Source organism: Morus notabilis, unplaced genomic scaffold, assembly GCF_000414095.1.
Source record: "Morus notabilis unplaced genomic scaffold, ASM41409v2 Scaffold595, whole genome shotgun sequence".
In the NCBI taxonomy this organism is placed as follows: domain Eukaryota; kingdom Viridiplantae; phylum Streptophyta; class Magnoliopsida; order Rosales; family Moraceae; genus Morus; species Morus notabilis.
The window spans coordinates 44,238-57,974 of NW_010359270.1; the positions used below are offsets into that span (position 1 = coordinate 44,238).

The 13,737-nt window shown below is 37.2% G+C and overlaps 1 protein-coding gene across 2 annotated transcripts; it reads left to right on the forward strand.

The window, feature by feature from the left end:
* Positions 1–3,471: 3,471 nt before the first annotated feature.
* LOC21388743 (receptor-like protein Cf-9) lies at positions 3,472–11,781 on the forward strand. 2 transcript variants are annotated; one of them, XM_024162911.1, is made up of 2 exons: positions 3,472–3,630; positions 8,485–11,781. In XM_024162911.1, the coding sequence occupies exons 1-2, from the start codon at positions 3,519–3,521 to the stop codon at positions 11,460–11,462; spliced, it is 3,090 nt and encodes a 1,029-aa protein (XP_024018679.1). In that variant the 5' UTR covers positions 3,472–3,518; the 3' UTR covers positions 11,463–11,781. The 2 variants fall into 2 exon arrangements, with proteins under 2 accessions (XP_024018679.1, XP_010092239.1); XM_010093937.2 differs by lacking the exon at positions 3,472–3,630 and having other exon boundaries at positions 8,283–11,781.
* Positions 11,782–13,737: the final 1,956 nt, after the last annotated feature.

Genomic DNA, 13,737 nt, shown 5'->3' on the forward strand with positions numbered 1-13,737 from the left:
TGATAATGCATAAGAGGATATCATTGACTCTTTATAAGAGCTATGGATTCCACTATCTATGAATAACAAATCTACGCATACATGAGTCATACCCCCAATGTACCGGCAAGCGTACCTTTACATAATGTCAGGATGTCTTCCTTTAGTACATCAAAGGATACAAGTCAAGCATACGGGTTCATCATCCATCTCAGAATTAAGATGACAACATATAATTCGTCAAAAGTGAATTGTTTTATTCAAAAATTATTAATTAAAACAATTCAACTTTGGTCCGATCCAATATAGATTTTACCATTAGAAACTATATCAATGTCTCCACCCATGGAGTCCCACCTCCGACGACCAAGACAAACCGTCTCCGTTAGGAAGTAGACAACATAACAATCTTAACATGAATAAAGCGCCCAATTTTATTCCCTCGATTGTGGATCATAAGATTTAGACTATCATCTTTAGATTCTTGTCTTCCACATGTTCTTCACATTACATGCATGACCTAAAGATTTAGAATGACAGTCTCAGACTTTCAGTTTGTTTATCATACATCCAACTATTATGAACATAAAGAGGACAATACATAGATATATGAAATAAACAAATCTTTATTAATAGTCAAAATGTCTCAAAGAATATTGTTAAATTTATTCATAAGGGCATATGTGAGACTCACAGCTTATCTTTTCTTGGACCTCTTGCCTCAAGGGATTGATGACTACCATAACTACCCCACCTTTTGGGGGCCCAACGTCATCGTTAGCTATACATATGGCTGGGTGCAGGCTCTGATACCATTCTATAATGGCCCACATCTTCGGAACTGCTTCATGAGCCGTTTTCTAGCACTACTCCTACCGTTCTTCACACATTTTAGGCATTGGGGGCTCGATTTTTCTGGCTTGATCTATTTGATGTTTCCTAGCTTTGGTGTTTTAGTTTCCATATTTGTAATAAAGGTAGTGGTTTCCCCACCCGACCCTTGTTTGGTGTTACATTTCAGTTGTCGGCTTAAACATATCGTTTGGTTAGATCTTGTTTAATGGGCGGAACTTGCTTTCACTCCACCCTTTGTAGGAGATTTTTTTCCGTTGTTGAGTTAGTAAGTCACTCTGGCATCCTTTGAGTGGGCTAATTACCTGCGTGAACTTTGTCCCTCCGTTTATGCTTCTAGCCTTTTGTGGCTTTTTCAATATTACGTCTCATTCAGCCCAAAAAAAAAAAAAAAAACAATGTGCCTCTAAATAAATAAGAAATAAAAATGAAATGCGGGATCCCACACGGCCTCACCCAACTTCTTCCCGTGCCATTAATAATGCTGCTCATTAACATTTCTAATCCAGAATTGTTTTATTTAGTCAAACAATGAATTGCTCAGAAGATTTGAACTTTCCACGCCCAACAACAAAATACGATATTTAGCAATAAGCAGAGAGAAAGAAAAGAAGCGAGATGACGAATTAATACATACAATTGTTGTGTGTTTGGAGGGCCTTGAATTTTCACCCCTTCGACTCTAATCGCTGTTTTTGATTTCTGATTTTCTCTACTAAACGTTTATATTCATACATACCACTAGGAACTTTCCATGTATATATGAAGTATCTGTAACCGCTATTATAGATTTATAATATAATATAATAAATTAAAGGTCCGTGTAGTTCGTTGATTTGAATTTTTAATTCGAGTTGAGATGTGACTTTATGTGAGACTTTTTTATTGTAACAAACAAATTAGATATGACTGTTTCTGAGAGCTTTTTACTATAGTAAAATTCGAATTCTAAGCATTCTTTTTATTGATTCAAATTGAGACATTGAGTTAAAAAGTGAATTTATGTGACAAAAAACACTCTAATAAAAAAGTCTAAATTTGAATTTCTATGAGATAAAACAATGTAACAAAATGTTTTAAGTTGTGATTCGAGTTGTGAAAAGAATTACTCTCAAAGTCCTTGGGAAGAAATATAATAGCAACTAGCAATGCAATAGAAAAGAAAGAGAGGATGTGCAATGCAATAGCAAAGAAAGAAACGATGTCATTTTCTTTTTTATCATTGAATCGTGTGAATGGCTGCGATTGTGTGACCGTCCAAAGAAAAAAGAAAAAAAGAAAAATAGAGAGATATCTCATTCTTCCATTGTTCTGTTTATAGACCCTGATCCATACCGGAAATATCCTTTTTCTGAACCATTTATCTAAAACACTTGTGTTCTTCTCCACCATCTGATTTGACCCACTCTTCCCATCTTTAAGTTATTCTGCCTTTTAATCTTTCATTCTGGGATCAACTTCTTTGGTTATTAATTTTGTCATATGTCGTTTTGGTTGAACCGAATATGACATCGTTTCTTCTTAATTTGCTTTGTCATCCTCTGAACACCGTCATTTTTTTTACATCAAAATGATGTCGTTCTAGCGACTGAATCTTTCCACTCCGACACTAATACATGAGAAAACTACTTGTCAAGCAAATAGTGATCCCTTATGTTAGTTGGTCATTCATTCATATTTCATAATGCTGGTCATTTCGCAATTATTAGGGTAGGTTTAGAGTAAGGATTCGTGTCATGATTTAGATCACGATTTGTGATTTGTTACAGTATTTTTTTTCAAAAAAAATACACGTAAATTAAAAATAATTTTAAATCATAAATTTAAATATATGAACCAAACGTCCTGTCAATTCCTTTTACTATGATATAATTTTTCTTGTATTCATGCTAGTTATTATTGATGTGACAAAAGTGTATTTATTTTATATGGACAGAAATTATATCAAATCAGGAGACTTTTATTTTAGATTTTCATACGGTCGAATACTTTTAGAAGCTAGCTAACAGTTGACTCATCTTTTTAATTTCTTTCATCATTGTGCAGATTGAGCTGCTCAATAAGAAGAAGCATTGGAATTGATTTCCTCCCTTTTTTTTATAGAGTTTTAGCATCTCAAAATTAGAATTTTTTTTTTTTTGTTTATAAAGAGCTTTAGCGTCTCAAAATTAGAATTTGTTTTTTTTTTTTTATAAAGAGTTTTAGCGTCTCAAAATTGGAATTTTTTTTTTTTTTTATTATAAAGAGCTTTAGCGTCTCAAAATTAGAATTTTGGTTGGTCCTTCAATAAGTTCACCTTATGCCGGGACTAAAAGAAAGAACACAGCATGGAGAGGGGGATGCACAAAGTCCATTTCAATAACTTTGACAAGTTTTAGACTTTGGTTATTATGAATTCTCATTCAAAGAAGAGAAAAATAAATCTTATCTCGACGCTGTTGGAAAAAGGAGTCATTGAATTGGAAAACAATGTCAAATCGCTTCCGATGCCAATTGTCTTTTAACTTGTTGCAAACGCATTTTCCGAGTGGTTAACTTGTTGCATTCAAGGAAGAATTGTCAGTCTTGGCTACTAAATGCATATATCTAAATCCATACACATATGTACGTATATTCTCACTAGATCATAGGTAACTGATCAAACAACGAATTACGTATTTGTTTCTCTCCCTTCCAAAATTGCGCCAATGATAAGAACTCCTCCAGCCTTTTCATGGTTATGTAATTTCTTGATGATGATCAATATATGCTCAACATTAATATTACTACCACTGCTCAGCTTGCAAGCAGCAGCCGCAGGCCAATCATGTCTGAGCCACGAGCGATCTTTGCTGCTCCAGTTGAACAACACCCTCACATTCGATCTTGATCCGCGGCCATGGGATCGGAGTACGGATTGCTGCACTTGGGACGGCGTACGCTGTGAAGAGGGACGTGTTGTTGGTCTTGATCTCAGCGACAAATCAATCATCGGTGGAATGACGGACAACTCCAGTCTCTTCCAATTTCAATACCTCAAGACCCTGGATCTCTCTCTTAACAACTTCAGCACTCCGATGCCGTCGAGCTTTGGTAATCTAACCAGCTTGACTCATCTGAATTTGGCAGACTCTGGTTTTGTTGGGCAAATCCCGATCGAGTTGTCACGCCTCACAAACTTGGTTACTCTTGATTTTACGACCACGTTGCTGATCGTCTTTCCGCGATCTCCTTTGCTGAAAGTTCATCAGTCAAACTGGAGCATGTCCTTTCAGAACCTCACAAAGCTAGAAGAACTGCATCTTGACTTTGTAGACATGTCTGCCGCTGGGAAGGAATGGGGCCGAGTCTTTTCATCCTCACTCCCAAATCTTCGAGTGCTGACCATGACCGGTTGTTCTCTCTCAGGCCCTATTCATCACTCGCTTCGGAACCTACACTCCTTGTCCTCGCTTTGCCTGGACGGTAACCCTTTGTCTTCTCCAGTCCCAAGATTCATTGCAAATTTCCCACGGTTAACTTCCCTGATACTCAGCAATTGTGGCCTCTACGGAGCATTTCCCCAAGAGATCTTCCGGGTACCTTCACTGGAGTACGTTGACGTATCATTCAATCCATTACTTCAAGGTTCTTTTCCAGAATTTCCCCAAAACAATTCTCTTCAGTACCTAGAGCTCAGTAATACTAGTTTTTCAGGGAGAATCCCAACATCCATCAATAATCTTGCAAATTTGTCCACTCTTGACCTTTCCAAAAGCCGGTTCAATGGGTCAGTTCCAAATTTTATGCTCACCAAGTTGGTTTACTTGGACTTGTCCGCTAACAAATTCACTGGTCTAATCCCCTCATCTCTGTTTAAAGCTGCATCATTGGAAAGGATTGACCTTTCCGACAATGAATTTCATGGCCAACTTCCTGACTTTCCAAACGTGTCTCCCTCCCTTCTCCAATATCTCTATTTGGGTGGGAACAACCTCGAAGGGCCTATTCCAATGTCCATCTTTGAACTCAAAAATCTTTCATATCTATCACTCCCTTTCAATAATCTCAACGGCACCATACAACTAGAAAGCACTCCCTTTCAATAAACTTCCTTTTTAACAATTTCTCTCCATGGTTGTCTATTAATCCAAATTTTTTGTTCTTCTTTTTCGGTAAGAATCTTATTTTAATCAAATCGTTCAAGCTTAGGAACGAGTTTTCATCATCAATGGAGCCTAAAACAGTTTTTTCTTTAAGGGTGAGTTTATAAACTCTTGTAATATTGGTCCTATGTTAGAATATAGTTTTTTATTCTTGTTTTGAATATTATAGCTAAATCTCTTGTTGGTTGAGTAATATAAACTCTTTAAAGGTCTCATACCATTAAGAGGTGATGTCATTCTTTATAAATCATTACCTATATCCTTCCCCAGCCAATATGGGATTGTAAAGTTTTCTTAGATTTCTTGCCTCAAGGGATTGATGATTATCATAGTCACCCTTTCTTGTGGAGGCCCAACATCCTCGTTGGACATACTTTTGGCTGAGTACAGTCTCTGATACCCCAAAATACCTCATACCATTAGAAGATGACATTGTCCACTTTAAGTTTGAGCATGCACGGTTTTACTTTTAGGCTTCACCCTAAAAGACCTCATACTATTAAAAGATGGTGTCTTTCCTTATAAACAGTTATCTATAACCATTATCAGCCGTAGGGCCGGCAATATGGGTCACGACACGACGACACGACTCGAAAACGACACGAATTTTACGGGTTAGGGTTGAGAAAAAAGATGTTCGGGTCAGAATCGGGTCGACCTGAAATTGACACGAAAAACACGGCTCAATTTCGGGTTGGACCCGCCTAACCCGAACACGACACGAAACTCGTAAAAAACAAAAAAATTCATATATTTTTCATTTCATATTTTTAATTTTATTATGAACTTGTGATATCATGATAGTTATACTCAAAATCTTATATTATTATTTGCTTAATTTCAATGGATGTTATTGTAATTTAGTGTGTTATGAATTTTAAGTTATTTCTAATATGTAAAAACCTAAATAAAAGTATACAATTTTCGTGTCAATTTCGGGTTCACGGGTCATTTTCGGGTCGTGTCGTGTCAACTCGTAACGTGGTCGTGTCGTGTTCGTGTTGCGGTTTTTAAAAAATTTCGTGTCACGGGTCGTGTTCGGGTTGACTGTAAATTTATAAAAAACGATTAAAACACGACACGAACACGACACGTGACACGAATTGCCACCCCTAATCAGCCGATGTAAGACTCACAACTTACCTTTTCTTGGACCTCTTACCTCAAGGGATTGATGACTGGCATAACTACCCCACCTTTTGGGGGCCCAACGTCCTCGTTAGCTATACATCTGGCTGGGTGCAGGCTCTAATATCATTCTATAACGGCCCACATCTTCGGAACTACTTCATGAGCCTTTTTCTAGCACCGCTCCTACCGTTCTTCACATATTTCCAGCATTGGGGGCTCAATTTTTCTAGCTTGATCTATTTGATGTTTCCTAGCTTTTGTGTTGTAGTTTCCATATTTGTAATAAGGGCAGTAGTTTCTCCACCCAACCCTTATTTGGTTTGTTGTTTGGTGTTACAATTCAGTTATCGGCTTAAACATGTTGTTTGGTTAGATCTTGTTTAATGAGAGGAACTTGCTTTCACTCCACCCTTCATAGGAGATTTTTTTCCGTTGTTGGGTTAGTAAGTCACTCCGGCATCCTTCGACTGGGCTAATTACCTGCGTGATGTCCTACTGGTTCGTTGTGGCTCTTGGCTCCACCTGGTGGTCTTTTAGCCGTTCAATGGCTTTTCTGAATACTATTCCAGTCGTTGTTTTTTGAACTTTGTCCCTCCATTTATAGTTCTAGCCTTTTGTGGCTTTTTCAATATTACGTCTCATTCAGCCAAAAAAAAAAAAAAACAATGTGCCTCTAAATAAGAAATAAAAATTAAATGCGGGATCCCACACGGCCTCACCCAACTTCTTCCCGTGCCATTAATAATGCTGCTCATTCTCTTTCACACATATATATGAGGTCTCAAATGTTAAGTCGTCGGTCACTAATAATAATATTATGCTGGTCTTCTCAACATTTTTATTGAATTTTTCTTCTTCGAATATTACGATGAATTATCCTTGTACCAATATTAGCATTGACCTGACTAGTGAATTTTTCATCTTGTCATGCCAGTCAGCAAGTGCCGGACCAACGTATTTTTCATTCTTGTTAACTTGGTGAATTTAAAGGAAGAATGCATGGCCAGTCTTCTCTTGGCTAAAAAATGCATATATATTTGTGTGTAATGCATATGTATATATAAGAGTATTCTCAGTAGATAATAATAGAGCTAGGACGAATCTATTTATACAGGTGTGTGTATAGTTATATGTATATATATATGAATATTCTCAGCAAATAGTGATCCCTTATGTTAGTTGGTCATTCATTCATTCATATTTCATAATGCTGGTCATTCATTCATTCATACTAGGATAGAATTTTCCTTGTATACATGCTAGCTATTATTGATGTGACAAAAGTGTATTTATTATATATGGACAGAAATTATATCAAATCAGGAGACTTTTAAACGATTTTAGATTTTTCGTACGGGTCGAGCTAGCTTGCATTGACTTGACCAGTTGACTCATCTTTTTAATTTCTTCATCATTGCGCAGATTGAGCTGCTCAATAAGAAGTATTAGACGCGTTTGAAAATCGTTCTAAAATGATTTTGACCGTGTTTAAAATTGATTTCGTTTTTATTTTTTACGTTTTTTGAGAAAAAATGAAAACGTTTTCAAAATGACGTTTGGCGCAATAAAGGCAAAAAACAGAATTGAAAACGATTTTTTAGTTTAGTATAAAATGAGAGAGAAATAAAAAACGATTTTCATTTTCATTTTTTGTCTTTATTGCGCCAAACGCCATTTTAAAAACGTTTTCATTTTTTTCTCGAAAAATGTGAAAAATAACGAGATCAATTCTAAACACGGCTATTGAGATTGATTTCCTCCCCTTTTTTTATAAAGAGCTTTAGCGTCTCAAAATTAGATTTTTTTTTTTTTTTTATAAAGAGCTATAGCGTCTCAAAATTAGAATTTTGGTTGGTCCTTCAATAAGTTCACCTTATGCCGGGAGTTAAAGAAAGAACACGACATGGAGAGGGGGATGCACAAAGTCCATTTCAATAACTTGACAAGTTTTAGACTTCGGTAATTATGAATTCTCAACCAAAGAAGAGAAAAATAAATCTTATCTCGACGCTGTTGGAAAAAGGACTCATTGAATTGGAAAACAATGTCAAATCGTTTTCGATGCCAATTGTCTTGTTACTTGTTGCAAACGCATTTTCCGTGCAGTTAACTTATTGCATTCAAGGAAGAATGGTCAGACTTGGCTACTAAATGCAAATATCTATGTCCATACACATATGTACGTATATTCTCACTAGATCATAGATAACTGATCAAACAACGAATTACGTATTTGTTTCTCTCCCTTCCAAAATTGCGCCAATGATGAGAACTCCTCCAGCCTTTTCATGGTTATATAATTTCTTGATGATGATCAATATATGCTCAACATTAATATTACTACCACTGCTCAGCTTGCAAGCAACAGCAGCAGCAGCAGCAGCAGCAGCAGCAGCAGGCCAATCATGTCTGAGCCACGAGCGATCTTTGCTGCTCCAGTTGAACAACACCCTCACATTCGATCTTGATCCGCTGCCATGGGATCGGAGTACGGATTGCTGCACTTGGGACGGCGTACGCTGTCAAGAGGGACGTGTTGTTGGTCTTGATCTCAGCAACAAATTTATCAGCGGTGGATTGACGCACAACTCCAGTCTCTTCCAATTTCAATACCTCAAGACCCTGGATCTCTCTCTTAACAACTTCAGCACTCCGATGCCGTCGAGCTTTGGTAATCTAACCAGCTTGACTCATCTGAATTTGGCAGACTCTGGTTTTGTTGGGCAAATCCCGATCGAGTTGTCGCGCCTCACAAACTTGGTTACTCTTGATTTTACGACCACGTTGCTGATCGTCTTTCCGCGATCTCCTTTGCTGAAAGTTCATCAGTCAAACTGGAGCATGTCCTTTCAGAACCTCACAAAGCTAGAAGAACTGCATCTTGACTTTGTAGACATGTCTGCCGCTGGGAAGGAATGGGGCCGAGTCTTTTCATCCTCACTCCCAAATCTTCGAGTGCTGACCATGACCGGTTGTTCTCTCTCAGGCCCTATTCATCACTCGCTTCGGAACCTACACTCCTTGTCCTCGCTTTGCCTGGACGGCAACCCTTTGTCTTCTCCAGTCCCAAGGTTCATTGCAAATTTCCCACGGTTAACTTCCCTGAAACTCAGCAATTGCGGGCTCTACGGAACATTTCCCCAAGAGATCTTCCAGGTACCTTCACTGGAGTACGTTGACGTATCATTCAATCCATTGCTTCAAGGTTCTTTTCCAGAATTTCCCCAAAACAATTCTCTTCAGTACCTAGAGCTCAGTAATACTAGTTTTTCAGGGAGAATCCCAACATCCATCAATAATCTTGCAAATTTGTCCACTCTTGACCTTTCCAAAAGCCGGTTCAATGGGTCAGTTCCAAATTTTATGCTCACCAAGTTGGTTTACTTGGACTTGTCCGCTAACAAATTCACTGGTCTAATCCCCTCATCTCTGTTTAAAGCTGCATCATTGGAAAGGATTGACCTTTCCGACAATGAATTTCATGGCCAACTTCCTGACTTTCCAAACGTGTCTCCCTCCCTTCTCCAATATCTCTATTTGGGTGGGAACAACCTCGAAGGGCCTATTCCAATGTCCATCTTTGAACTCAAAAATCTTTCATATCTATCACTCCCTTTCAATAATCTCAACGGCACCATACAACTAGAAAGCACTCTTAAGGAGCTTGTCAAACTCATTGAGCTTGACCTTTCATTCAACAACTTATCTGTGGCCGTCGACGCATACGCCGCTGCTCCTTCTTCCTTTCCAGAGGGCCTTAGCACGTTATCTCTGGCTTCTTGTAGACTGAACGTCTTTCCAAACCTGAAGAATCACTCAAGTTTAACTTCTTTGGATCTTTCAAACAACCAAATACATGGGACGATACCAAATTGGGTCTGGAATTTGGGGTTCGAGAGTTTTGGGCTTACTGTTCTGAATCTTTCACATAATCATCTAGAGGGAATACAAGAACCTTACTCTCCTCCTATGTATCTCAACATTCTTGATCTGAATTCTAACCAAATCCATGGAAAGCTACCCACTCTACCCCCAAGTGCCGACTATATAGATTTTTCTAGCAATAATCTTCATTCTTCCATTCCATTTGACATTGGTAAAAACCTTTCTTCCAACTTTTTCCTCTCCCTTTCACACAATGGCCTTACAGGAGTCATACCCCAATCAATATGCGAAATGACCAGCGCTAAGTTTGTTGATTTTTCTAGTAATAACTTGAGTGGTAAAATACCTGAATGCATGTATACAATGACTAGTACGTCTCTGATAGTACTAAATCTACGGGGGAATCATTTAAGTGGGGCAATTCCGGACTCTTTTGCAGCTGGTTGTGTTTTGAGGACCCTAGATCTCCATGGAAATTCAATGGAAGGAAAAATTCCAAAATCATTGGCCTATTGCACTGGGTTGGAGGTTTTGGACCTGGGCAATAATCAACTGATTGACGAATTCCCGTGCTTCTTGAACAACATATCCTCCTTGCAAGTTCTCATTCTGCGAGCCAACAAGTTCCGTGGAAGCATCGGATGTCACAACGCCAACATCAATGAATCCAGCTGGGCAAAGCTTCAAATAATTGATCTGGCTCACAACAGTTTCAGCGGTCAGCTACCAGGACGCAACTTCTTGACAAATTGGAAGGCAATGATGTCCTCCCCGGATGAAAAGCTCAGTCACCTGCAGATTGCAGTTTGGAAAGATTTGAATTATGTGGTCTCAACTGCAATTACCATGAAGGGTCAAGACACGCTTTTGGTGAAAATCCTGACGGCCGAGACCTGCATTGACTTCTCAAGCAACGATTTCAATGGGCCAATTCCAGAGGAATTTGGAGCTCTTAGATTGCTCTATGTTCTCAACTTGTCGAGTAATGCATTCTCAGGCCCAATTCCAGGGTCCCTTGGCGAATTACAATCTCTGGAGTCATTAGACCTCTCATGGAACGAGCTCAGTGGCACAATTCCCACATCACTTGCAAGCCTTAATTTCCTCTCGCATCTCAACCTATCCTTCAACAAACTGGTCGGGATGATTCCGTCTGGAACTCAGTTTCAAACATTCTCGGCCAATTCTTTTATTGGAAATCGAGGATTGCACGGTTGCCCTTTGACCACAAACTGCACACCAGCAGATCATCAGAGTCCACCTTCCGGTGATGACAAGTCCCATTCAACACACTCTGAGTCGAAAAAGATCGATTGGGATCTCTTAAGCGTTGAAATCGGATTTATTGTTGGATTCGGAAGTCTCATCGGACCCCTTGTGTTTTGCAAGAGATGGAGAAACTTGTATTACGAAACAGCTGAGGATGTTGCTTTCAGAATCCTTCCCTTGGCTGTCACAAGGAAGTGGTTGTCATGGACGACTACTCGTTAGGCGTTAGCTATAAAATGATGCATATCTCCTACTTCATGCATGCTGTGGTTTGGATGATGAAAACTACTAATTTTATGACATCAAGTAATGTTAGTGTCTACTTTTGATCTGTAACACAAGTGTTATCCTGTCGTCATACTTGCTATTGTCATTAAGAATATATGTGATGCAATAATATATTTAGTCTTAATCAAGTTTCTATCTTACAATAATAAACCAGAGGACGAAATAAGCTAGTAGGAATTGCTTGTATTTGAGTGTCCTTGTCATCCAACTGGAAGAAATAATAGATGATAAAACTCAGAACTTCTTAAATCTTGCCGAGTACCTAATTTGCTTTGCAGGACTTGCTTTCTCTATGGTGCAAGTATATGTAAGGATTCTTCTCCTCATTCGTTTGGTTTTTCAGTCTCGTACTGGTAAAGAGTAAAGAGTCATGTTAATAACACGCCATTGCTAGCTCTAAGCTCTTTGCATATATAATAGTACAATTTGGTCGTGTCGAAAGGTCAAAAAAAAATAAAGAAAAAAAAAACCGCTCACTCAAATATCCTTTACTCGCATCAATTTATCGTTACATGCAATTAATTCCCACTTTTAAAACAAAAGCCATACTTACTAATTACAACACTTCAACCTGAGGATTTGCCAAAACATCACTTACGTAGCCTCATCAAGGTTGATCCGCCAAAAATAAAGAAGAAAAGGAAATGAGAGCGACGGATACTATTTTCTCATACATATCCTGAAAATAATTTTTTTTTCTTATTTAAAACTATTTCTTATTCGTATCCCTAAATAATACTCTTTTTAATTTACCCACATTAAAATCTCCCTTTTTTCTTCTTGAATATTTTATAAAAACGTCTCTAATGCAATGATATAATTAATGTATTAATTTTAAAAAAAAAATCATCTCTAAATAATGCTATTTATTGTGCCAAATTTTTCATATGCTATATTTTTTAGCTAATTTTTCACCAAATATAGCATATGAAAAATTTGGCACTTGAGTCCTATTGGTGATATGGTTACTTTTTCATTTAATCTTTACAACTTTTACTTTTCTAAATTAATTTAAAATTAAAAGTTTACTTTTACAACTTTTAAAATTTAATGATTATAAAAAAGTATATTTAACAATTCAAATAGTATCATGCATTGCAACACAACATGTTAAATATCCTATTATCACAATTTTAGTGTCAAATATACAATTAGTATTAGCATTTGTATTAAAATTTGTCTAATATGATAATGGTAATACTCTAGTGCTTTGACATCGTATGAAGTTATTCATTGATGCATAATGGGGTGAACATCGGGTAGGTTGGGTGGGTTTTTGAGATTCTTCAACCCACCTAATTAAGTTTGGGTAGGTTGATTTCAAATTTAACTCACCCAATCAATCCAAAGTTCAAAATTAACCCACCCAATTAAAATTTGGGTGGATTTGATGGGTTGATCGGGATCGGGCAATAGATAAATAAAGCTAATCATTTAACCTAAAATACTGTATAAAAAAAAAGCTAGCTTTCATAATAATATTAACCTTATAAAGCTCTAAAATTAACACATAAGTTATAAATTAATATAAAAACAAAATATATGCAAAACAAGTTCAGATATATAAGTTGTAAACCAACAAACAAGCAATAATAAAAATTCATACAACACAAAACATAATAGGTTGTCAAGTAAATAATGTAAATATAAGACAAAAGTTATATATTATGAGGTAAGAAAATATTTACTTTTATAGATAAATAAATTAGGTGGATTCGGGTTAATTTGGGTTAAGAAAAACTCAACTTAAACCCACTAAATTAATAGTCAAATTAAGTTAATCTCTTGATTAAGTTGATGGGGTTCGGATTAATATGCGTCGAGTTGGGTTGGGTTGGTTAAACATATTCGTTGGGTTGTGGGATTTTTTTTCACCCCTAGTGCGCATTATTGAAGGCAAAAGGTTATGTTTCGCCAAAGAAGGCTTTTGGTGGCTTTTTTGACACGACCAGATGTTGTGGTGCACTTACATGCTTTCTTAACTACTTAGACTATGGGAAAGTTTGTCCTTTAACAAACGGAAAAGTTATAGAATTGTGTTTTAGACTTTTTTGGGCTACCAATGGTAAGAGAAGGGTTTTATTTCTGCATTACCCATTTATTTTTGACCCAATCACTCCAAAATGCCCCAAATGGGATCAAAAACCGTTTTCAGCCGAATATGAATAGACGTATATACTCATCCCCTATCAAACCACAACCCCAAAAA

Bases quoted from the DNA above. Each gene is read 5' to 3' on its own strand.
- LOC21388743 (XM_010093937.2), top strand. From the start codon at position 8,349: ATGATGAGAACTCCTCCAGCCTTTTCATGGTTATATAATTTCTTGATG.